This window comes from Drosophila serrata, unplaced genomic scaffold, assembly GCF_035046125.1.
Source record: "Drosophila serrata isolate PLE 108 unplaced genomic scaffold, ASM3504612v1 contig_110, whole genome shotgun sequence".
Classification (NCBI taxonomy): Eukaryota; Metazoa; Arthropoda; class Insecta; order Diptera; family Drosophilidae; genus Drosophila; species Drosophila serrata.
Genome location: NW_028257008.1, coordinates 241,605 through 266,046, shown reverse-complemented (window position 1 = coordinate 266,046; position 24,442 = coordinate 241,605). Strand labels below are relative to the sequence as shown.

The following is a 24,442-nucleotide window of genomic DNA, read 5'->3' as shown; positions in this document are numbered from 1 at the left end:
GTACCAAGGAAGTGTATAAAAAATCATACTGCTTAATGACACAAAAACTCTTATACGATATTGATTATTCTCCCAACATTTAGTTACTAAATATGATTAATAAAATCCCCTAAAATTCTCTCTGTGTATTCTTGTTAGAGGCTGAGCCAATTTCATTGAGTAAAGGCAAATGTAAAGGTAAAGCAAACGACCTTTAGAAAAATTGCTAAGGTCCGAGGAGTTGTTTGTGCCTTCTGCAGACAAATCACGACCCGACGATGGAACCGGCCAGGCAGCGAGGACATCCAGCTACAGATTTCACACCTCCTCCAACTCAACTCAAAAAAAGAAAACCAAAAAAAAAAATATAAAAAAAGTAAAGAAAATAAGTAAGACGGACTGACCCAACTAATAAGAGTCAGCAACAGCTACAGCTACAGCACAACGGCAACATCGGGCGACAGCAACAACATGGCATAATAAATAAAAGCCAAGTAGCTGGTGCTGCCTCGGAGTCTGGGTCTGCATCTGGGCCTGGCCTGGAGACCCGAGTCCGGAGCAGAGTCTGCTGCACTGCTGGGCCCTGTGATTTTCACAAGTTGATATCGCAAACACAAAATGTTAATGAGCAATTTCGAGATGGTGCGAAGTGATTTCATTATTTAAACTTTTTTTGTCTTAGTTTTTGCCTTTTATTTCGTTGTCTTTGTCTCCGGTCTGGTCTGGGATTGGACGTGTTGTTGTGCTGTGGTGGTGGAGCTGCCGTTTCTCCTTATATTTTTTTTTGGGTTTCGCTTAAGACTTTTATTACGGCTGCTGCTACTGCTGCATTGGGTAATGAAAGCGAAATAATTTTAATTGGCACTGCCTGGCATCAGCCAGCAGCAGCACTTTTATTTTTGGGCTCTCTCGATGCCAAATTAATTATTTCCTGTCAAATTAGTTTTGAGTTTGGGCATAAATTAAGACTCAACTGGTATGAATATGCATTGCACTCGACTTTCCCCATTCCCCATTCCCCAGTCGCCCCATTTCCATCTTTACCCTGTGCAAAATGTCACCTGTCGTGCGCTGTCGCGTCGGGTTACTTCAAAAACACTGTTCCGCCGCATAAATTAAGGCCGGCCACGTTGATTAATTGGGTCGCGTTTGATGATTAAAACATAAATTGCAATGGATGCAGAAAACTTGGCCATGGATACTAACTATACATCAACTAAGTGCACTTTGTGACCAGGCATCATCCTAGGGGTTGCCAGGCACTAAAATTACACTTAATTAAACAACAATCCTTTAGGGATCGGAATCCTCAACGACATGAAGTCCAAGGGTTGCAAGGAACTTTTCAAGTATTTTTAAGAAGGGAAAGAAGTCTTCTTGGAACGTTTGTTATCGATCTGTATTTAAGTGGCATAATCCAACAAGCCAAGAAAGGATATTAGGTATGTAAAAATTCAGAAAGGAAACGATGTTTAAGTTCCTGAAAGGTATTTGTTATTTCAATTGTTTGAAAATATCTCTATATCAGTTACCTCGCTTATTTTGTCAAAAATACAAATAGAATTCTTCAGAGAAAATGCTAAAATATTTAATAGTCTTAGTTTTCCTTCTAAACAGTGGTATATCCAACGGAAGCCTGTGTGTCACCAATGTGGTCGTGCGAGTGCCTCGGGAAAAGGACATTGGCCTGATTTTTGGTAAGCCAAGTTGTGATTCCTCTTGACTTCCTCCACTAACTAACTAAGCACAGATTTGACCGTCACCAATACCATGAAGAATGAGAGGCGAGAAATGTTGGACTTTATGGTCAGCTCGGACGGAGAGTGTACTCTGAATACCACGAGGGGAGAGCTGGTCCAATCGATGGGTCGCATTTTTGGGGGCAACTTTGGGGCCATTGAGCCTGGCAAGACCGAAAGCGTGTCCTTGGTGTGGCCCACTTTGGTAAGGCTTCCTACTATTTTACTAATCTTACCAAATATGACGTACTAAATGCACCCTAATTATACTTTCCCTTAGTCCTTGTACAACCGTGTGGGCAGTTGCCCCATCCAGCTCACTGTCACGAGTGTCCAGGATTCTATAGCTTCGACAAAACAGCTGCTCCACTTCGATACACGTTTCGAGGTCCTAGATCCAAATGGTCATTCGCTGCGCAAGCGAAAGGACTTTGTGGACTGCCGGAACTGGGATAAGGACTACTTCCGCAACTGCACGCCGCTCAACTGCGAGGAGCGATACTTTGGCCAGCGAAGCTTCTACAATCAAGCCACGGAGCAGTGTGAGCAGGTGCAATCCAGCTCGCGGCCTGGCGAGTTCTACGACATATACAGCAACGAGGCCATCGATCGCAATAACTTTGTGACGGACAAAGAGCTCGAGGAGATCAAGCAGGGCAAATATGATTCAAATTATTTGGAACTGCAAGGACCTGCAACGGTGAGTGATATTTTAAATCATGGTAGACCTATAAAAACACAATCCAGATCAGAAATATATAGCGTTACAGAGGCCTGACACGTCCTTAGGCAGGGGTTACAATTTTACATCGATTTCAATTTGACATGGTTGCAGCGCCACCTAGGGCCCATATCGCATGACTATAGCAACCACTGCTTGTTTCGTTTGTGCAAGCAGGGCACTTTAGTAGGGCAAATGCCGCAAAGTGAAAACATGGCGCCGTGGCTTAGTTGGTTAAAGCGCCTGTCTAGTAAACAGGAGATCGTGAGTTCGAATCTCGCCGGGGCCTATGGAATACGATTTGAGTTATTCCTTACCATACTTTTTTAGTTCATTATACATTACTTTGAGAATTTTTTTTTTTTCAAAATTTTTACAACTTAAATTCCTGCTAATTTTTGTATGTTGTTTCTAATAAAAGCTGGTTGATTGCTCTGGTGGCTAGGCTTTTTCTTACCACTAACTAAATACTCTTTAACTTGATTGTGGGTTAACTTAAGCCTGCTAATAATAACAGTATCTTTCCGTTCTGTTTGCAACAGGGGGAGAAACTGCATCCTAAAACAAGGCCTAGCCAACGCAGGGAAAAGAGCAATCAATTAGCCGCCATATCACCCCACTTAACCCACCTCACAAGCTTGGAGAGTTGCGACAAATTCCAAATAGTTACTTTGGCTGATCTCCAGTTTTGCTTACAGCACTTATTGGATGAGAAAAAAGAAAAGGCAATGGAGAAGCAGGTCCGGAAGAAGTCTTCTCTGGAAGTATCTATGTTGTCGCAGCTCTACTACGATTGGTATCTACCCTTGAGGACCGAGACCCAGGGCGGATACAGTGAAATTGAAGATGGGGGGACTACTTTGAGTCCCGAAAGTGTCCCCTCCTCATCGCAGCCCCTGATAGACTGGCCAAGCCAACTCGATAGCAGCGGATTGCTGTTGCTGTTCGTCAAGGGGCTCGCCATTGTGAGTTTTGAAATGTTAGGGATAGAAAATGGTGAATTGATGCTTGATCTTGCAGATCTTATCGCTAATTATGTTTCAGATTGTCGTGACCCTGACGGCCTATTTTGTGGTGTGCTTATCAGTCTACGGTTTTATCGAGTTATGCGGCTTGTGGAAGTCCAAGGATAAAGAGGAATCCTTGGCAGCCATCTCAGAAAGCAGCCAGACAGAGATTTATACCACCGAGAGCCTGATATCTCACCGATAATTGGACACTTTACATTTAGCTTAAATTTAGTTTATTATTGTTGCTTATTATTATACCTTTTGATTTTAAAGTAAATTAAAATGACTTTTGCACCAAATTTTTAAAATAGCGTTGCCACAAATTTCACGAATCTATTGGAAAATGATACCTTACAACGCTCTTTGGTCATATTTTATAGTATAGCAGCCGGTCACACTGGCCACTAGTCAAATCGGACGGAATTACCTTTTTGTTTATTTCATTTAATTTAGAAAGCTCTTCGCCGCGCCAGCATGGATCCCGGGGAGGAACTGCTCTTCCGTAACTTTCAGCACCTTAAGGGCTTAAAATTTAACGACGAGAAGGTGCCCACGACCACATCTCGCGAACAGGTGAGTAATCCCGGTCGGGCGGAGCGACTGAATCACATAGATAAGAACCATTGGCCTTGCAGCAAAAAACAGAGACCTCGGTGGAGAAGTGTTTCGACCGGTTCGACGAGCTCCTCTTTACTCAACCACGCCTCAGCCAGATCCATCGCCTAGAACACCAGTACTACTTGGACGCAATGCTGCGCCGGCTGCCGTCCAACTACGAATGTCTGGATAGCAGCCGGCCTTGGTGCGTTTATTGGATCCTGCAGGCAGCGCAGCTGCTCAGCTTCACCTTCGACGACCAGACGCTCGAAAACGTGGTGCAGTTTCTCAGCAAGTGGGTTTCATACAGATATACTTCCCTCCAATCCTACTAACCTCTCTTTTCTGCTTTTCCGCACAGGTGCCGTGCGCCCACTGGAGGCTTTGGCGGCGGACCTGGCCAGTATGCGCACTTGGCGCCCACTTACGCGGCTGTGAACAGCCTGTGCATCATTGGCACACCGGAAGCATACCGCGCCATTGATCGACCCACTCTGGTCCAGTTTCTGTTCAGTGTACGCGAATCGGACGGGTCCTATCGGTTGCACGTGGACGGCGAGACGGACGTTCGTGGCGCCTATTGCGCCATATCCTGTGCCAAGCTGCTGAACCTGCCCGAGCCTGTGATCCGAGAGCTATTCGCCGGCACCGGCGACTGGATAGCTAGGTGCCAAACGTACGAGGGCGGTTTCGGCGGTGCCCCAGATCTGGAGGCCCATGGGGGCTATACATTCTGCGGCATAGCCGGTCTGGCGTTGCTCAACGAGGCCGACAAGTGTGACAAACAGGCTCTGCTTCAGTGGACTTTGCGTCGTCAAATGAGCTACGAGGGCGGCTTCCAGGGACGGACCAACAAACTGGTCGATGGTTGCTACTCCTTTTGGGTGGGCGCCACCATACCCATCACACAAGCCACCCTCTCGGGCGACGACAAAGAGATGGAGCATACGCTGTTCGATGTGGGAGCCTTGCAGGAGTACATCTTGATCTGCTGTCAAAAGCAAAACGGAGGGCTCATCGACAAGCCGGGGAAGTGAGTGTTGTCTGCATTTACCTTCGACTCCAGTTGCCAAACAAACCCTATTTTCAGACCCCAAGATCTCTACCACACATGCTATACTCTAAGCGGTGTCTCCATTGCCCAGCACTCGGAGTCCGCTAGCTGCCCGCAGGTCATGGGCGACACCATCAACGAGCTGCTGCCCACCCACCCGCTGTTTAACATCCCACCAAAGTCCGTTGCAGCTGCTAGAAGCCACTTCAGCAATGCAAACGACACCGAGTTCGACGTCAACGACGCAGACTTGAAAGCGGAGGACAAGCAGGAAAGCTAGGACGACATTCGAGATGGGTATCTTTGCACTGGGACAGATGATTTACACTACTCATTTTACGAACAACATTTGCTTTAATAAAATTATCTTTGAACTATAAAGTGAATTGAATTTTTATGTTGGAGAAGTAATAATAAAAATAATAATCTTACAAAAACTTGGTAAGAAGGTGGTAAAAATAATAAAACTTTCCAAATTGAATGGAATCCTCATTAACATGACTTTCGTTATTTTAAATTTAAATTTTTTTTGAAGTTATATTAAAAAATGCAAATATTTCAAAATTCCAAAGTCGAAATATCGAGAGCGAAATATCGATGTTAACAAAATAACATCGATAGAAGACCAATTTTTTGGAGAACTTATACGCGCACAATTGAAATAAAACCCTTATTTTAAGAGTATAAAAGGCGAAATGTCTTGGTTTCTCCATTGATATGTTCTCCAGCCATCGACACCTGAAGCGGCGAACACCAGCGCAGGGCATAGACCGGCGGGAGTATATCGGGCACCTGGTCGAGGAGTATTACACGACGACCAACGTCGGTAAGAGGGGTTTTGTTGTTATTACGGCTATCATTTCACTATTGTCCATTTCCAGAGGCCCAGGAGCAGGTGACTGCGAATTTGGCCAATTTTGCCTACGACCCGATTAACTGGCCTCATCTAATAGAAGCTGATGCCTTGGACGTTTTCGTGGCAACGCTGAATTCGCAGGACCAGCACTTAAAGCTACACGGCATTGCGGCATTGTGTAACATCTGCTTGGGTACGGGATCCATCTGTATAAAGTCGTCTTTTTACTCTAAATGGAATCTATTTGCAGACAAAAGTGCAGCTAAATTCATTAGAGAGCACTTGAACCAAATAATCGTTCTGTTTGTGCGTACGGACCATCCGGAAATAGTGCTCCACAGCCTGGCGCTCTTCTACCAGCTTCTGGAGGCCAATCAGGTGGACAGAGAGTTGTTGTTGACCCCTTCGTTGCTGAGAACGGTGCAAGAGTGGCGACTAAAGGCCCACGACAAGCGCATTGTCAAGCTGTGCCAATTGTTTTTGGAGGACTTCGCCCGCCGCACTGAAATAATTGACTTGCAGAATGCTCCGTCAGTTTTGCCGGAGGTTGAGCAGGCAAGCAGCAGCACCACCGAAGCAGGTGCAAGTAGTTAAGCGTTTCTCGCAAAGCGACCTGGAGCAGTTTGCCCAGTTCACGGGCGACCACAACTACATCCACAGCCTGGACACACCCATTGAGGAACGGCGTGTGCACGGAGCACTACTCAATGCCGTGGTAGCTGGCATTATCGGCACAAAGCTGCCGGGACCCGGCACCGTGGTTTTGGAACAGAACTTCCGCTTCCTGAAGCCTTGCCGCATTGAGACGGACACGGTGGTGACAGTTCGTCTTCTGGAGGCGCGTAAAATAGCCACCGTGGAGTACGAGTGCCGGCAGAACGACGAGGTGGTGTTCGCCGGCAGAGCCAAGTTGCTGACCCGCAGCCAAACAGACTAGAGCTATTTCAATAAAAAGACTACTTTATATTTATCCTACTACTATTTCTTGGAGGCCCGCTTGCCCTCGCCCTTCTTGGGCGGCGCCTTGCCACGTAGTTTGCGCAACCTTTTCATCTCGTCCTGAAAGTCCAAGTGCTCGTCCCGGAAAAGGCCATAGTCGCGAAGGTTCTTCATCAGCAGATGCGTCTCCACGTGACGGGGATACCAATTGACCACATAGTCGCGCTTGTGTATGGGCTCCTCGGAGAACATGCGGACAACCTGCAAGAGGGAAATCCGGTGGTAATATAGGGTTTTAAAGCGACAGAGCTGAGGACAAACCTTCATGGATTTCTCGTTGGTGGTGCGTGCAACTTCGCCGAAAATGCGGTTTGAGAGGTAATTCATGCGTCGGGCATACTGCGTGCCGAGCTTGATCAGCTCCGTATACTTGTGGGACATATTTGGACAATAATTACTGCCCTTATACGTGTATTTTTATTAAACAAGGGCTAAATTTATGGTTTTTACCGAATTGCGGTTATGTCACGAAACAAAAACACTGCACAGCTGGTAACCAGGGATGCCAACTGCCAACTTGAGGCAGCGACTAGGCCTGCCAACTCAACCGAAAGCCGCTACATTCAAATTAAAAACAATTTAATTTTCGTTATTTATAGCTTAACAAAAGAAGCATCATTTGCGGATATGAAGATTTTTTTATGAAAACGGGGGAAAATAGAATAAAGCAAAACGAAATTAAACCCCCGATTGAGTTCTTGAACATATATACATTTCATAACACAATGATAAATTTATTTGTATTAATAATGGTGTACATAAGTTTAAAGCCTTTATTTAAAATCGTCAAATGAATTTTATTTAAAATGATAAAGTAAATAGAGTATGTACCACCGTATTAGTTAATTGGAATAACAAAACGTTAGCAACAATCTAAGCATAAACGTCTCCTTAACTTGTAATACTAAAATTTCTAAACTAACTTAGACCGTTTCTATAGCCCCCCGTCGCCTACTATCCGACCCACCTCCAGTGGAATCGCCGCCATCACTGCCAATGAACGATGTCTCCTCCGAACTCTGCACCGGCAGCACTTCCCGGGCCATAGTCACTCCGTTCAATTGGCTCAGCAGGGCATTTGTGCCCGCTATCAATGTTGGTTCGCGGGGCGATCCGCTATGCCCGGATATAGATATCTGGTCATAGTGGAGCACCCGGGTGGGTGTGTGCGATCGAGAGGAGGGAGACGGGTTGCCACGTGAGTGCGGGCTGTTGGTACGTGAGTGCTGGAAATCCTCCAGGGGTATCTCCTCCGACCTAAAATGTAGAAAATAATAATTAGAAACTTGTATCTTTGTTAATAAATAAAGAATATGGGGAAATCTATGGGTCAAAACTAAAAAAGACACCCTCTGATGGGACATACAAATGACTAAAAACTTGATCTTGTTACCGCGGCCTTGGCATCCTAGGACTGCTCTCCCTCGATCTTGTGCCGGCACTTCTGGGCTGGGAGTTCTCCCGCGACTGAGAGGAACTGTGACTGCCGACACTAACACTGGGCGATCGCTCACGATCCGAGTAATCTGCCCTCAAATTGGAGCCCGATGTATTGCTGGGACTGCGCCGGCGGGAGCGACCTGCGCTTTCATTCCGAATGCTGCATGTGAACACACAAATGAGCTCCTCTTTCGAAAAAACCCTCCACACACAGACACTTACCCCTCGATGGAGCGATTCTGGGCCATTTGGGTGCGACTGACCCCGGCGCTGTTATTGCCCCGCAGAACCGCAGCGAATCCGGGCACGCGGTTAGCCGTCGAGAACATGGGTCGATGGTGGCCACTGCGCGAGCTGCTGCCACTGCTGTTCCCACTGGACGTGGACGTTGCTATTGTGCCGCCCACAGCAAATACCGGCGAGTCTATCTGGCCCGGTATCTCGATAAGCTGTGCAATCTGATACATCTTCTTCTGGCGCGCCTTGCTGCGGCCCTTGGTCAGCCGCTGTTTGGCGGCCATGCAACGAATGTGGTCATCGAACAGGAATTTCGCCGAGAGTAGCGGTGTGCGGTTGTGGGTGACTCCGCCGCGGTGCACAGTTATATGCAGGCAGCGCGAATCGTCTTTGTCGCCCTGCACCTCCACGTCCTGCAGGAAACCGACAAACTTTGCGACGCCCCATCCCAACAGCTTGGCATCCGGCTCAACGAGAATCAACTGCAAGGCGTCGATGACCAGGAAACGCCTCTGCTTGCTGCTGTCCTTTGCCACCACGGTGCATGCAATCAGGTCGCTATTGTCTATGGAATCACGTAGAGTTAAAGTCACAACACTGCCACAGCTTCTAACGAAGGTACTTACTTAGATCCAGCACATTCTCCACCTGCACCAGATTAACGACGTTTGTCAGCGGCAGCAAAGATTCCTTCTCGTTTAAAAACTTTTGGCACGTGCGGCGCAGGAGAAAGTAGACGCGTATGGCTCTCCGAGCCTTCTCCACTTCTCCGCAGGGCAGACGGCGCGTAAAGCTGATTCCCGTGAGGGGCGTACCCGTGGGAGGCAGTAAGATGGCAGAGTCCATGCAGAGGAACTCCACATTCAGTTGCGCCTTCCGCATCTCATTGTACTCGTCTTCAAACAGATCCAGAAAGATATCCTCTGACTTGTAAAAGTTGCGGAGCACCGCCATGGACTGGTTTCTGGCGCTGAAGAGTAAATCCTGCTGGGCGGGAGTGATGCAGCGTGCCTCATCCGAGTTGGGGCGCGTAAAGGTAACCAGCAGCTCCAGGGCAATCTCAACGGTTATCAGGCGGATGCGGCAGGCTAAAATAAAAAGATTGCAGTTATATATGTACTTAAGAACGGTGACTTGCACTTACATGGCTGACTGGACTGTGTGATGATATCCAACAGATGTTCTATCAAGGCTGTCTTATAGCTGAATGAACCACGTGTAGACTTGGCCAGAACCTGCTCAAACCACTCGTTCTTGACACCTAAATAATGGAAGAAAATAACGCTTAGATTCAGTAAGCTTAATTGATAGCTGTCTAATATAGTGGATTAGTTCGACGAGAGGACGAGAGTTACATACCATCTGAACGGGATCACAAGTTCGTGACACACATAGAAAGCAATTAGAATGGAGCACGAATGGGGTGATCAGAGCAAGGGAAAGTTACATAGCATTAGCCCAAAGACAGAGAAGCATGTGAAATAAAATAAAAGGTAACGAATTTTTACTCACCCCGATTGTGCGACATTGCGTAGATGAGGCACAGCGACAGCAGAGCCAGGTAGTCGTTCTCAGTGCAGTCCAAGGCCTGCAGGACTGTGTCCAAAAACGGCTTGGCCATATCACCGAGGTCAGCCTTCGCCAAGGAAGATGACCTCTGCAGCTGCAATTGTTTCTCTTCGTCAGTTATGTTTCGCAGCAGTTTCGTCTCTACCGATTCCGTGTCATCCGCCTGTAATTCTGGTTCCGTGGCGGCAGGCGATGACGATTCCACACCACTGTCTTCGCTTAGAGCATAGCTAGAGCCACTTGACTGGCCGGTGACCGTGTCCAGGGCCTGCTCGAGACTCTCGTTAGGCTCACCGAATCCCGGCACAACCACCTTACGGTGCTCCACGTACGAATTGAGAATCTCGGCCGCGCCCTCCTTGAACACACTGTGATCACCGTTGAGAATGACCCAGGCTAAGGCGTGCACCAGCGGCGCATGGGAGACGACCAGAAAGACCAGAGAGAGGAGGAACAGGGCCACGATTGAGCTAACGCGTGGATTGTGCATCTCCTGTATGTCAATGTCCACATTCCGATTAAGCACGGCAGCCAGATTCTGCGTGACCACCGCCAGCGAAGGCGGCGGAGGGGCTGGCGTCAAAGAAAATATGTACAGGGGCACAAACAGCTTATGCAGCAAGTGCTCCGTGAGCACCGCGTTCAGGTCCTTTATGTCCAGCAACAGAATGTCACTCAAATAGTGCAAGTGATCCAGGTGCTCCGCCACCAGATTGGATAGCTTCTGGTTCGACTGGTGGCTGCAAGAGGGTAGAAACGACAATGATACATACATAAACTTAATGGGGCTGAGGATTTTTACTCTATATCTGTGCGCACGCAGGTGTCTAGTTCCAGAATGTGCTTGCCAATAAACCAAACCAGGTTACTAAAGTACGGAGCAGCAGTTCTGGAAGAACGTTTTGATTATTAAATTAATTATACCGAGGGACTTCTGATATATATACTTGTCTCTTATGAACCGCAGCATGCTGGAGTTCTGCACTTTGTAGACATTTAAGGAAATGGTTCGCACAGCAATCCTCACCATGGACTCGGGATGATTAAAGAACTTGATGGCCTCCGTGTACAAAGGAAAGTCGTTTGTGTGCTTCAAAAGTAAAAATCGAGCATTAAGTGAATTTCCACGACGCGTTTAAAGTAGACCCAACCTACCTCATTGTAGAAGAAGTGAATGGTGTGGGTGTTTAGCTTCAGACTGAGCGTCTTCAGGAAGAGAATGTAGTAGCCCATTACGTCCTCGTCGGAGAAGTCAAACTTGTGCACCATAATGGAGTTGACATGGTTATTGCTCAGCAGATAATCTGCAAGTATAAAAATTAGGTTAATTCCAGCTAACAGTCAGAGCAGATGAGAGACTAACACAGCGACGTTTCGTTTCGTATGTTCTCAAAGAGAATGTTGAGCGTCTGTAGCAGCTGCACGCACACAAAGCTAGAGCCGCCGCTCTTCTGCCGCATGATGTGCAGGAAGTAAGATAGCATGTTCTTCTCCAGAAAGAAGCTGTTGGAAGTAAGTTAGAGGGTTAACGGCGGTTTGTCGACACGGGATATCACGCGAACTCACTCGAACACCAGAGAGTCGTGCTGGTCGCCCCAAATTAGGATCTCCGCAATGCAGCGCAACGACTCCACCAGCAGGCCACGGTTGCTCTCAGAGACGGTGGTGTTCTTCTCCAAAATGCTATACAGGTACTTGAGGTGTTCCAGAGAGAGGCGGTTCTTGGGACGCCCGCCCCAGGGACCGCCGAACCAGCTGCGACTCCGGAACATGCTGGATGACGCGACTGGGCGACTGGAATCAACTGGCCACGCTCCACCTGGCTGTTTTCATATCACTCTGCTGGCGATTGTGCTGGCTCACTGTTTCCGTGTTTTTTTGCATGCAACTGGCATGGATCACATGAAACCACTAGAATGGACCTTAAAATTCCACGATTCTTGTTTTGTAATTTAGCAAATTGCGATTTTTCAACCAAGCTCTTCTTCTTCACGAACAACACAAGTGTAATAAGTCAGCTGTTGCTTCGATTCGTGTATGTATCGTTATCGTTATCGGAGGCTACAGAGATGAGCGGCTGAAAGCTTAAAATTGTTAGTTTTTAAGCAATATTTAATTGAATGAATGAATATTTCTTGATAATAAAATCAGTATTTACTTATTTTTTGGGAGTTTTTAGGATGCAATATTTACATTTCAACACAGTATCCATCCAGTAACTATAATTTTATTTAAAAAATCTTTTCTCGGATCAACTTATTTGCTGTCTCTCACACTCACAACAGAACTATATCCACTAGCTTGGTTTTTGATTAAAATTTATGGAATAGGAGCCCGTATTGGGATCCTGTTGCATTTGGAAGTTCTGTGTGGACAACCCGAACGGTTTCAGTATCATATTGCCCAGGTCTTTTAGGTTGGACAGCATTTCGGTTTTGAGCTTTTCGTTCCGCTCATTGATGATGGGTGGCAGGCGAACCTGTGCCTCGCGAGCTTCTTGCTGTCCAGGATCCAGTTCGGAGACGCGTTTGTAGTCTGTGAGAGCCTCGTCGGGCTTGTCGTCCTGCTCGTAGAGCTTGGCTCGCCTGCGGGAGGATACACACACTATTAGTTGATCCATGTTTTGATTATAGGGAACCGGCATAGCTCACCTGAGGAGAACGCGCACGTACTCAGGCCACAGTTCGATAGCCTTTGTGCAGTCGTCGATGGACGCCTTATTGGCATCCAGCTTAATCTTGGCAGCTGCTCTGTTGCCGTAAAGCACTGCCCGCTCCTTGGTGCTGTTCGAGGGGCAGATGTCCAGGGCCTCTGTGTAGATCTTAACGGCGCCCTCGGCGTCGTCATTCTTGAACAGCTCGTTGCCTTCCAGCTTGAGTTTGTTAGCCTTCTCTTTGTTCGCCGCCAGCTCCTCAGGGCTGAGATCCTTCTCCAGTTCCCGCAACTCTTCGATGGACATTTCGGAGTCTGGCTGCTTCACCAGGGCATCTCCACCAGCCGCGCCTTCTTCCGCTTCGTCATCCAACCTCAGCTGGCTGTGCTTCTCCACGACTTCGTCCACGTCCTTCTCGCTCAGTCGCGTGCTGCTGGCCTCCTTCTCGGTGATCTCCTCGCCGATAGCATCATGGAACTCGTCGTCACTGTTGGCGCTGCCTGCCATTGCCGTTTCTAAGATAAATCCTGTTAAAATCTACTGGAAATTTCGAGTTGGACAGCAACAAATTGTATTCCTCATGCTTTCCGATAGCCCTGCCTATCGATAACTGAGGGAATTTTAGGGAATTATCGCGAATAAGTTATATTTTGGCGATCAGGCTGATGCCACTCTATTTATCATGGTCGGCTCCGATTCTCACAATCCGGATAAAACGGATATAGAGGCGTATATTCTGAGTGAATATATACCCGCCAAGCCGCTGGACTGCAATCTGGAGGTGTGCTTCACAGGCGAGGAGCAGGTGAGCGCGGCGAAACTCTGGGAAACATATTTAATCGCTGTTATTTGCAGTTAATCAGCGAAACATGTGCCCAACTAAGATGCGGCGATGTCTTGAAGTTTCCATTCGCCCGCTCGGACGCGGCACGACCAATGCCGGCAGCGGTAAAGGGAAGCAACGTGCTTGTGGCCGCCGATATGGCAACTGGGACGAAGCGCGTGGTAGAGCTAGTACTAGAGTCCACATTTGAATATCAACCAGGAGACACCATCGGAATTATGCCAAGTAACAGTCCGGATGTGGTGAATGCGTTGCTTTCTCGGCTCGAACTTAAGGTCAAGGCTGAAGCCCCCTTTTATCTGAAGCTGGTCCTGAACTGCGCCAAAAAGAACGCCAAGGTACCCGCACACATACCGCCTATGACGACTGCACGGGAGATCCTTACACACTGCCTGGCCCTCGGAAGCGTTCCACAAAAGCAGTTCCTCAGTGCCCTGGCCGGTTTTACAAGCAACGAACGGGAGCGCAGCTTTCTGGCCTGCCTGTCCTCAAAGCAGGCCACAGCCCATTACAATTCCCTTATCCTGGAGCAAGGTTTGAAGCTGTCGGACATTCTTGACCTCTGCGGCAGCTGTAAGCCACCGCTGGCCTTCCTGGCAGAGCATCTGCCACGTCTACTGCCACGGCCTTACTCTATAGCCAATACTCCCTTGGATAGCGATGTCCAGGAGCTCCGTATCATTTACTCCCTGCTTAGCCACAAGCCCGGAGTAACAACCAGCATGTTGGAAGGAATAGTCCAGCAAGTCAATAAGCAGTCCACCAAAGTCTTCATCTATCCTCGGCTGAGCAACACATTCCGATACACAGAGCAGGATCTCTGCAGCAACCAAATACTCATAGCCGTGGGAACTGGCCTGGCCCCCTTCCTAGGCTTCCTGGGACACAAGGAAAAACTTCTGAAGCAGCAAAATCATCATAACAAGGGTCAGTCCTGGCTGTACGTAGGTGCCAAGACACCAGAGGCCATACTGAAGAGAGATCAGCTGTTGGCCTTGCAGCAATCCACGGTGCTGTCGCGATTACGCACTTGTTATTCTCGTGGGGAATCCCCGTGCTATGTCCAAAAGCTTCTGGAGGAAGATGCTGAAGAGCTAGCCGAGCTTCTGCTGAAGCCAGATACTGTGCTCTATGTCTGCGCCGATGGCGCCAAGATATCTCAGTCAATCGCCAATGGCTTAAGTGTATGCCTGCAAAAGACGCTTAATCTTAATGAAGAAGAGGCCTTGCGCCGCCTTAAGGAACTAAAGACGCAGGGCAAATATCGCGAGGACGTGTGGCTGTAGGATTACAGGAGCAGTAAAAATAGCACTAACCAAGGAGTCTTTATGTTTTTATATATATTAATGTTACTGTAATCTACTTTCTTTTACTTGAGTTTCTTTTGTAAATCTTGTTGGGTAAATATAAGAGCGAATTAAGTTGATATATTACTATTGTTTTTATGTCAGAGAATTAAATCCAGTCGTGTAGAGAGCTCGAGAGTTTATTCTTATTATTTTTGAGGAGCAAGATCTCTTTAATTTAAACGATTTCCATCTGGAAAATAGGTAATGCTTTGTTTTCTTGCTAACATTACGACAGCTGTAAAAGTAAATATTTACCCAACAGAATTATCATCCAGTTGCTTTGGTCGAATAAGTAAATAACGATATATTTAACAACACAAAATAAAAATACAGTGCAAGCTAAAACTAAATACATACAATCGTGAGGGATAATCTTCAGTATAATCGCAGTGGATGGATGGGGACGAATACAAAAACTAAATGGGACTTTTAGGTCTGCGTGTGTTTGGGTATACTTAATTGATAAAATTGCAAGATAAATCTAAATAATGACATATATATAATAAAAGTAGTACGATTACGACTTAGGTTTCCAAGCAAAAGAATACGTGTGCATCATAATACATAAACATAAAACTGATGGTGGAATTTGCTCATTGAATCTAAAATGTTCGACCGTAAAAGCGGTAAGGAGGATCGTAATTGTTCCTCCTTCTAAATATGGATATCCCGTATTGTTTATCATACTCATACTCATACTGTTTACGTTTATTTTGGCAAGTCGGGTCTTGACCTTGCACATTAATTAATATGCATTTTGTATTTTAACTACGTTTAAGTTTGTTTAATTGAAATAGCGCCAATTCTTGTTGTGTTGTATATTAATATATATATAATTACGAATCGATCAAAATTGATGTCAGCTTCTTTTCTCCTCAATCTCCTTTACAATTTGCAATAAAAGTTGCGTATAAAAAATTATGCTACCATTTGTTGTTCTTTGTTTCTTGTTTGAAGACTTAAGTTTCAATTAAATGTACGTTATTAATTGCAATATTTTCGTTCGTCCTAAATGCGTGTCTGCGAATATGTAAGTTCGGGTATGTCTCTGTTCCTAAAACCCACTTCTACTGCTTATGGAATCTCCATCTCCATCTTCGTTTGTTGCCCTGCCTAATACTCATTACTAATTTAAGCTAAACTAAAAAAATCAAGTAAATTTTCGATTAATTAATAAGCTCATTGAAAATTATGAATGCACAATTATAATTGTAGGCCAAAAAATGGGATCTCGTATCGTATCGTATATATAAAATTTAACTATGAACCGATCTGCAGCAGCAGCAGCAGCAATCGATTGGCTACTAATATCAGAATCGCAAGTAAAAGATAAACCCTATCGGTCGTACGACGCGTGTATATGTATATAACAAGTAAAGAAGCCAAACAGCTCTTAGTTAAATCCTCCTCATTCTTCGTTGTGCTTCAATAGAATAACTCCTACCAAGAGTTGGCGACTAGCTAAAGATTGTTTTCGGATAAATCTAGTGTGGTGGGAAATAGCATCAAACAAATTGAACTAAACACAAACACAGATGGAAAACTACTATGGATATCTGCCAAAAGTATAAGCACTGTTTCGGCTAAGGCTATGCTAGGTTGTTAATTAAATCCTTTTCAAAACTTTCTTCTTTGCATTATTTTCTCCTCGTTTTTGGCATTGCTCGTATTTCCCTTTCGTTGGGACTAGGTTTAGTGTACGTATACCACCACGTATATGCATATAAACTCCCTTTAGGGATATTCTTTCTCTTCATAGCTATTTGACACACGCGTTATATAACATCTCTATCTTGATAGGTTTCTCTGTGCGGTGTATGGCAGATCCGAGGGTCGGAAGGAAGAACAAGGAAGTCTGCCTATTAAATATGTTCTTTTGCGTTGCATTTTCGTTAGTCTTACGTTTGTACTAATTAAAATGGAATATCAAACATTGTTTTCGTTATCAGCTAATTTACATGCTCAGGCCAGGCATCTAATTAGTTATCTATCTGATTTAGTGATATCCGTATTTGACGGGGAAATACAATGAACTGTGGAGATAATTTCGTTGCTGTGTGTCGCTTGCTGCTGCCTACCTAGCTCTCTCTAGTCCTAATGGCACTTGTTACACTCGCTTCCACTTGCTACATTTATCGCCTTTTTGGTAATTTACAACAAGTATTGCATGTTCTCTGCTCTTTTGGGGTTCCTTTTTGTTTGTGCTTACGGACTATACGACGAATTTATGTAGAATTGCATAATGCAGATTTGATAAAATCGCTTAAATCACAATTATGTATATATATATACGGGTATATAAAGAGTAATCCAACTTATGTCACTACAGTAAATAATACAGTACTACAGTATCTATATGTATATCATATGTGCGTGCTTGTGTGCGTGGTCGGTCGGTCGTTCACATACATTCTCGCAATGTACGAAGTAAGCTAATTTTGCCATAGGACAATATCTAATCTAAGCAATAACCCCAACCCCGTCGACGTCTCCAGCGATGCGGAATGGATCCCAGCTGCTACGGCTTCGGATTCCTCGGGATTCTGTGATTCTTCTTGTTGTCTCGCCGCTCCTCTCGCTGTAGCTGTCACGTGCTGAAAAGAAGATGAAACGAGATGGTCAGTAAATATTGGCATTCAGGTCAAATGCTGCACTGCAGCCATGGAGAGGGGTCTGGGGTTCGTGGCGGTTAGGAAAGGCAAACACAATTGGCGCATAATTAACACTTTGACCTTTAATAATTGCCAACACAGTTAAATAAACGTTTTTACATAAAATCCACTACAGTGAAGGACAGAAACGTTGGTAAACATCAAAAGGTATTACTTATTTTTTAATGGAATTTTCCATTTCAATAATAATATATGAGATGTAAAACAACTTTTTATTAATATTACTATTAATATTTTTTCCAAATTGTGATTCAATTTAATCCTGCATTTACCCTCAATTTTTCTTCAATACACATGCTTGTATTATAAACTAATTAGGTCTTCAATTTGTTGTATAATATGACTCATAAATGACTCATATGCTAAGGAAAAAATAAATCTAGTTTTATTATAGCAAGCAAAATGATTAAACCCAATTTAAATTTTCTTCAACAATGACTAAACCAAGCTTAAACAAATTCCTTCCCAGTCTACCTACTAATTTGCCCTAGACTGTGATAGTATGCTTGAAAACAGAAAATAAAAACACAAATTTTAGGGGGACCGCAAGGTAAAGTGAATTAATCATACAACTGTTTCGTTATCGACGCAAGCTTTTCTTATCAGCGCACTTGATACTGCCAGCTGATTAGGTTCCGGCAAGCAGCCGTTAAATATAGACCGCTACACGGCAGGTGAGCCTTGGGGGTTCGCTTTGTATTTAGCAGAGGTTGAGGTTAAATGGAGTAATACAATAATATTTATTATGCTTTCAGGTTTCTGCATAATATTTTGGCATCACTTTGAGGCGCTGTTCTCGCTCTCTCTGTTTTTGGCTCTCTGTCATTAGCAAGTGCACGGCATATAAATCAGTTTATTCTCAGGCTATGGATGTTGTTTGTGCCATGGGAGAGCGGAGCGCGGCAATTATCAGTGCAATAATTGTTTATATTTATCAGCATGTGAAGCGGCCACCCGCTCGAAAGTCACGCTTGAATTTCAATGAAACTCTGGGCTGGCATTCACATTCACAAGATACCCAGTTTTTCCCTCACAATTTTCCATCGACAAAAATACAGAATCGAGAAGAACCGTTAGGCTGACTGACAGGCAAATGAGAGCGCGCTCCAGATGCGGAGAGTGCCACATGAAGTTCACTGGTGGATCCGGTGGATCGTGCATGTGGATCGTGTTATTTCTCTTTCACTGCATTTGCATTGCATTGCGTTCCAATGAGTCGCACAATAAAAATATATGTATTTATTTGTATTGCATGCAGCAAGCGCATGTGCTTGTGCTTGTGCTTGTGCTTGTGCCTGTGTATGGATGAGTCTGTCGCAGGCGGACTGAAACTCTGACAAAACAGTGTTACTAATGCCAGGCGGATAATACACAACTTGCATTGTCAAGGGGTTATATTACAAACAGCCCCCTTGATGTCGTTGAATGAGAAAAAAAAACTTGGCTGGCCGAAAAGTAATGAATGAATCATCTAAAAATCCGCATAGCTACCAAACAATAACAACCCATGTGTGTGGTTCACTCACTCGCTCACTCACTCACACAAACACACACAGGCACGCAGGCAGCCGAAAACCTTTTACGCAAGGTGAAATTATCATTCGAAATCGAACCAAATGTGAGTGGTTTAGTCATTATTTCTGGGTCTCGGGGCGTCGCTCGCCTAGAAAAGGGGATCCACGGCCGCTCTGGCCCTTTCACTCCCATGGCGTACTTTGGCCTCAGCATCGAGATCCACGCCCAGAAGTCAGAGAATAAAAAAAAAAAAAACGGAAGAAAAACCACAAAAAGACGACGGAGAAGAACGCACATTTTAATTTTTGCGAAATTCCTGCACAGCCCTTCTCACTCACTCTCTCCTGCACTTGGCATTCAAGACTTCCCTCTCCCTCGTGAAACGGAAAGCAAAAGTATGCGCCACTAATATAAACAAATAAAGAGCCTAGAGATCCATGCATATAACAGAATGACGGGGAATGGTGGAGGAGGAGGACGGAAGAACCTAAGGGAAAAGGCGAGTTGTAGTGGGAGTGGGGGAGAGTAAAAATAGCTCAACGGAGTCGCGACGTCGCGTCGTTGCCGCCACCTTTCTCGCTTACTCCGCCATGCAGCAAAGGCAATTAAATTGAGTGACTGAGTGGGAGGGAGTGAGGAGGGTGTGCACGCCATGCAGAAGAAGATACTAAATGCGAGAGAAGCAATTATACACACTCTCATTCTTTGTGTTGCACACACACATGCACACCCCAGTGGGTTCACCCCACAAACCCCTGCTTGACTTTGACTCCACCACTTTCGCTCTCTCACTCTCCGGCGATCGTAGCTTTATTTTGTCCGCTTATCACACCGAAATGGCACGAAAATTGTTCTAAGAATTTGATAAACTCGGCACCGATTTCTGGACTTGCAAGGGGGACTTACAATAGCACTTATAGTGTTTTTTTTTTTTTTTTTAATGCGGCTGATAAGGCAAATACAAATATGTACGCTTCTTTGTGTGGGTGTTGTCTCTGTCTGCGTATGAATTAAAGTTTTTTTACTTTACTTTTTTTTGTATCATTTATTATGATGTATGAATATTTTGGCCAGACAAAGCGATATTCCAAACAGGAAATGCGAACGAGCGTGTTGAATTGTGTACTTAGTTGTGTTGTTTGTTGCATTTTGTTGTTGCCGCCCGCGTCTTCTTTCGTTTTCGTTGATTGTCAGTCTTTTCAATGGGATGTTTGTCTTGCACAAAAAAAAAACTTTGCACGTACACATGTTGTATACGTAATAGGTGAACAAACGAAAGGGATGGCTGCAGGTAGGCCCTCTCGCCGAATAACGGTACACATGCTCTTAAACGAGAGTAATTGCAATCGAGAGAGAGAGAGTGAGAGCGATGCCCAGACTCAAAAATACTCCTTAAAATGGATTATTCCCAAGAAATATGAATTGTTTATTAAAATTAGCTGGTTTACTTTCAGGAAACAATAAAATGCTAGATTATTTGCTGTTCGAGTAAAGTATAGGTCTCATCATCAATATAATACAATTGAAATGTTTTCGTATTATTTACAATCATACAATATTTGTATGAATATTTACTTGAAAGTGTGCAAATTATTGAACCTGATAAAGATACATATGTATACATGATACGTCTCAATATTGATAAGAACTACGCATTGCCAATTTGCCAACTAACAGTTTGTCAGCAGCGCTTTCGTTAAATATATAAGTAAATATTTGACTGAACAGATAGAAAAATTTCTTTACATAAGATTCTGACTGACCTATTCTTTCATCTTAATGTGATGTATATTTATAATTCCAGCTTTACGATCGTACATTGGATTTCTTTGGTTAATATTTACATATGTACACGTTACAGACAATGGCAAGACACAAGCCACTTGCTAACGCACAGCCTTGATCGAATTTAATCTTTTGTTCGAAACGGAGTCAGTTACTGATTAAGCGACTCAAGATAAAGCCAACTATTGCCGTTTTTGGGTATTGGGTCTCTTTGACGACGACGCTCTCAGACTAACAAACCCAGCGAACAAAAAAACCGACTGCCTCCGTTTCCTCATTTGGCATTGCGAAAAGGTTTTCGTTGAAACGCAAATCGCTTCCAATGAATAACAAACTAAGCTAGCTACCTGGGAGCTAAAGGGAATATATGGTCGGAACTTACCTTTTTATTGACGGGGAGTTGCCGGGTCCTAGTCCTGCGCTCTCGCTATTTCTATGGTTGTAAACACTACAAAGACTACGATCAGCATTCTGTTCCAGTTCCAGTTCCAGTTCCGCTTCCGGTTGCGTCCACACAAAACAAATTTACATTGAAAACTCATTATACACACGGGATAGATCCCGATTCCGATCACGCGTAAAGCAGCCGTGCCGCCCGGTGATTGCACAGCAACTATACGTTGCGTCGGAGCACCTTCTTGGCCGCCTTGATGTTGGGCACCAGCGCCTTCACCTCACTGCAGTCGCTGAGGAACGGATGGGCGAGCAGCTCATCGGCGGTGGCTCGCCGGTCGACCTCCACCTGGAGGCAGCGGTCCAGAAAGTCCTGCAGGTTGGGACTCAGTTTGTCCCAGCTCTTGATGTCCGGCCGGCCATTGGCTGCGATCAGGTAGAGGGCACGGAGCGGAGTCTCGTACAGGTATGGTGGCTGGCCCTCGATCATCTCGATGGCCATGATGCCGATTGACCAGATGTCCACCTTTTTGCCGTACTTCTTGCGCGTGACCACCTCGGGAGCCATCCAGTAAGGAGTGCCCACCATGGTCTGGCGCTTCTCATCACCCTCGATATTGGCGCAGAAGCCGAAATCCGTCACCTTGACGCAGCCGTCCATGCCGAGTAGTACGTTGTCCGACTTGATGTCGCGGTGGATGATGCCTTTGGCGTGCAGGAAACTGATCGCGTATATCACCTCCCGGCAGACGCATGCGATCTGGCGCTCCTTCATCACAGTCTCGGTGACGACGTCGGTGAGGGGGCCGCCGTCCATGTACTCCATGACCACCCACAGCTGGTCCTCTGGCTCCAGCAGATAGGCGTCAAGGAAATTGACCAGGTTCTTGTGATTGAAGTCCTTTAGCACCCGGATTTCCGTGAGAATGAGATCCTTCGAGGACTGGTTTTTCATGTCGATCGTTTTTACAGCCACCTGCGACTCGTTTTGAAGGTCTCCGGCAATGAAAACGATGCCAGAGGCGCCCTTGCCCACCTCCTGGGTGGTCTTGTAGCGCTCCCGCGGGTCCTCCGGATTGCAGATGGCACGCAGCTCATCATAGACCTCGGCATCGGTCTTGTGTGCCCGCTTCTCCTTTGAGCGGCGCAGTATCGTCTCGTCCGGATTATCGTCTCCGCCGTCCGCATGCGTTGCTGCTCCCGCCGCCGGCTTGATGATGATAGTGTCCGTGTTGACTTTGTGCTGGTGGTCGCCTTCCTCCTCCCGCCGCAGATCGGAGGTCCTCGAGAACTTCTGGGTGACCCGGGGCTTGGGCTTGATCTGTGGCTTGGGCGGCATTGCGTGTGGCGACTTCTTGGGCGGCACCGGTGGCGGATCCTGCGATGAGGCATTCGCCTTTAGCGTCTCGCGATGCTCAAGGTTGGATTTCAGCTCCTTGAACACATCCCCCAGCACGTCTAGCGGCACCGTGGACTGCTGGCTGCTGTCGTTGATGCTGCTGCTGTTGCTGTTGCCCGCAGAGGAGCCGCAGCCGCTGCTGCTCTCCGTCTCGGTGGCCGTGGAGCTGCCATCGTCGTCAGACTTTTCCGGGTCCTGCGACTTGTGCTTGTTTTTGTAGTTGACGTAGTTCTCGATCTCCTTGGACTCCTCATGGATGACATCCTCGGTGATGAAGGGCTTGAAGACCTCGTTCTCCTTCTTCTTGATCGAATAGTTGTAGTACTTGACGGCATGGTATGCCGCGTCCGGATTCTTATCCTGTTCGTCGCGGGTGATCTGTGAGTTCATGAGTCGCACCCATGGTGAGGGAAGGCCTTCCAGGTCACCCGTCTCCTGGTTGCGGGAGACGTGGAAGTGTCGCTGGAAATTTGTGGGCGCCCCGATCTCGGAGATTGCCTCCTTCTTCTTGAACCACTTGGTGAAGCTCATGTTTCTACCAGCGTTCTTTCTCTCTCTCGAGCTGTTCTGCGCGGAGTACGTTTGGTGGCGGGGGCACTTTGGAATTTTCTTCCAACGCGATTAGCTACGCTCAACTTGGGAAATTCTATTCATGCGGCGTTTTGTTGTTGTTTGCGTTTCGTTTTGTTGCCGTAGGTAGCTCAAGCCAGCACTCTCTTTCTCTCCCGCTCACTGGCCCAGCCGTGAGTCATAAGCACATTCACACGCACACACACACAGAGGCTTTACACGCACACTCACTCCGTTCGGCCTGCGCGTGTTTGTGTGGGTGCGCGAGCTCTTCTTATCTCTAACTGTAGCTGTAGTCGTCGCCTATTCTACTTCTTCTTTTGCAGACAGAAGAAAACGCAGAAGATTTTCACTTTTTATTGCCTCGCTCGCTCCGCTAATTACGATTTCAGCTCGGCGCAGCCTTAATTTATTCAGCAATCACCAGTTTTCAATTGCAATACACAAAGGCGGACGCGGACACGAACACGCACACATCTCGGAGTCGGACACAAAAGGAGTGGCCCGTCTTCTTCTTGTATTTGTTGTTGTTGTTTTTGTGCCGAAAACTCCCTTTGCTGTTCCGTTCTTAACCTTTCCTGGGGGCCATGGCCAAGCAGCAGGAGCGTTAGAGCTAGTTTTGCCTTTATTTGATTTTATTTTGCGAGCAACAACAACTTTGGGTTTTTCCTCTTTCGCTGCAATCGGCTGCTGCACTCGGTCACTGTCGCTATCGCACTCGCACCCGCACAACGGCTCTGGAGCACGTATTAGATTGGTATAGCAAAGTTTTGTGGTAATAATAGTCCTCAGTCGGATTACACCGGAGTTATTTTGAGTGGATATTAATTTATTTTATTTTTACAACTACGGACCGAAGAACAACCGCGCGTATCTTTACCGTCGTCATTAAATTTTACAGTGTGACTGTCTTGCACCAACTGAAAAATAATGTGTACGGCGCTAAAACGTACTAATTTAGGCTCACGATAACTTCTAAACATCGATAACTTTTCTGGAAAAGGTTGGAAACTCTGCTAATAAATCTATTCCTCCTTATTTGGAGGTATCGATAAGTTGTT

General features: G+C 45.9%; 8 protein-coding genes and 1 non-coding gene across 15 annotated transcripts; 5 read left to right on the top strand and 4 right to left on the bottom strand.

The window, feature by feature from the left end:
• The first annotated feature begins 1,485 nt into the window (after positions 1–1,485).
• Positions 1,486–3,748, top strand: LOC110177369 (uncharacterized). 4 transcript variants are annotated; one of them, XM_020944063.2, is made up of 5 exons: positions 1,486–1,676; positions 1,730–1,923; positions 1,999–2,418; positions 3,126–3,404; positions 3,460–3,748. In XM_020944063.2, the coding sequence occupies exons 1-5, from the start codon at positions 1,556–1,558 to the stop codon at positions 3,649–3,651; spliced, it is 1,206 nt and encodes a 401-aa protein (XP_020799722.2). In that variant the 5' UTR covers positions 1,486–1,555; the 3' UTR covers positions 3,652–3,748. The 4 variants fall into 4 exon arrangements, with proteins under 4 accessions (XP_020799722.2, XP_020799723.2, XP_020799724.2 ...); XM_020944064.2 differs by having other exon boundaries at positions 1,487–1,676; positions 3,138–3,404; XM_020944065.2 differs by having other exon boundaries at positions 1,487–1,676; positions 3,484–3,748.
• Positions 2,655–2,728, top strand: TRNAT-AGU (transfer RNA threonine (anticodon AGU)). Its single transcript has one exon. It is a non-coding gene; the product is annotated as a tRNA-Thr (tRNA).
• Positions 3,749–3,811: 63 nt separating the features above from the next.
• On the top strand, positions 3,812–5,481 carry Fntb (Farnesyl transferase beta subunit). Its single transcript, XM_020944048.2, has 4 exons — positions 3,812–4,022; positions 4,085–4,341; positions 4,408–5,079; positions 5,137–5,481. Exons 1-4 carry the CDS (start codon positions 3,924–3,926, stop codon positions 5,378–5,380), a joined length of 1,272 nt encoding a protein of 423 aa, XP_020799707.2. The 5' UTR covers positions 3,812–3,923; the 3' UTR covers positions 5,381–5,481.
• LOC110177350 (uncharacterized) lies at positions 5,441–6,913 on the top strand. The gene is made up of 4 exons (XM_020944042.2): positions 5,441–5,926; positions 5,982–6,149; positions 6,207–6,423; positions 6,512–6,913. The coding sequence occupies exons 1-4, from the start codon at positions 5,818–5,820 to the stop codon at positions 6,891–6,893; spliced, it is 876 nt and encodes a 291-aa protein (XP_020799701.2). The 5' UTR covers positions 5,441–5,817; the 3' UTR covers positions 6,894–6,913.
• mRpS33 (mitochondrial ribosomal protein S33) lies at positions 6,899–7,486 on the bottom strand. The gene is made up of 2 exons (XM_020944041.2): positions 7,217–7,486; positions 6,899–7,156 (listed from the first exon to the last, which is right to left on the bottom strand). The coding sequence occupies exons 1-2, from the start codon at positions 7,334–7,336 to the stop codon at positions 6,935–6,937; spliced, it is 342 nt and encodes a 113-aa protein (XP_020799700.1). The 5' UTR covers positions 7,337–7,486; the 3' UTR covers positions 6,899–6,934.
• Positions 7,487–7,727: 241 nt separating this feature from the next.
• On the bottom strand, positions 7,728–12,278 carry ema (C-type lectin domain containing ema). Of its 3 annotated transcripts, none has more exons than XM_086841198.1 (11): positions 11,768–12,278; positions 11,565–11,704; positions 11,357–11,505; positions 11,149–11,291; positions 11,004–11,090; positions 10,145–10,941; positions 9,777–9,893; positions 9,259–9,720; positions 8,618–9,197; positions 8,322–8,555; positions 7,728–8,212 (listed from the first exon to the last, which is right to left on the bottom strand). In XM_086841198.1, the coding sequence occupies exons 1-10, from the start codon at positions 11,971–11,973 to the stop codon at positions 8,345–8,347; spliced, it is 2,892 nt and encodes a 963-aa protein (XP_086697324.1). In that variant the 5' UTR covers positions 11,974–12,278; the 3' UTR covers positions 7,728–8,212; positions 8,322–8,344. The 3 variants fall into 3 exon arrangements, with proteins under 3 accessions (XP_086697324.1, XP_020799603.2, XP_020799605.2); XM_020943944.2 differs by having other exon boundaries at positions 8,349–8,555; XM_020943946.2 differs by lacking the exon at positions 8,322–8,555 and having other exon boundaries at positions 11,768–12,251.
• Positions 12,279–12,412: 134 nt separating this feature from the next.
• On the bottom strand, positions 12,413–13,515 carry Ttc1 (Tetratricopeptide repeat domain 1). Its single transcript, XM_020943934.2, has 2 exons — positions 12,853–13,515; positions 12,413–12,786 (listed from the first exon to the last, which is right to left on the bottom strand). The coding sequence occupies exons 1-2, from the start codon at positions 13,359–13,361 to the stop codon at positions 12,498–12,500; spliced, it is 798 nt and encodes a 265-aa protein (XP_020799593.2). The 5' UTR covers positions 13,362–13,515; the 3' UTR covers positions 12,413–12,497.
• Positions 13,501–15,397, top strand: LOC110177283 (methionine synthase reductase). Of its 2 annotated transcripts, none has more exons than XM_020943932.2 (2): positions 13,501–13,659; positions 13,710–15,397. In XM_020943932.2, the coding sequence occupies exons 1-2, from the start codon at positions 13,537–13,539 to the stop codon at positions 14,982–14,984; spliced, it is 1,398 nt and encodes a 465-aa protein (XP_020799591.2). In that variant the 5' UTR covers positions 13,501–13,536; the 3' UTR covers positions 14,985–15,397. The 2 variants fall into 2 exon arrangements, with proteins under 2 accessions (XP_020799591.2, XP_086697325.1); XM_086841199.1 differs by having other exon boundaries at positions 13,503–13,655; positions 13,710–15,126.
• Positions 15,327–24,310, bottom strand: Pak3 (p21 (RAC1) activated kinase 3). The gene is made up of 2 exons (XM_020943931.2): positions 21,402–24,310; positions 15,327–17,641 (listed from the first exon to the last, which is right to left on the bottom strand). The coding sequence occupies exon 1, from the start codon at positions 23,340–23,342 to the stop codon at positions 21,633–21,635; it is 1,710 nt and encodes a 569-aa protein (XP_020799590.2). The 5' UTR covers positions 23,343–24,310; the 3' UTR covers positions 15,327–17,641; positions 21,402–21,632.
• Positions 24,311–24,442: the final 132 nt, after the last annotated feature.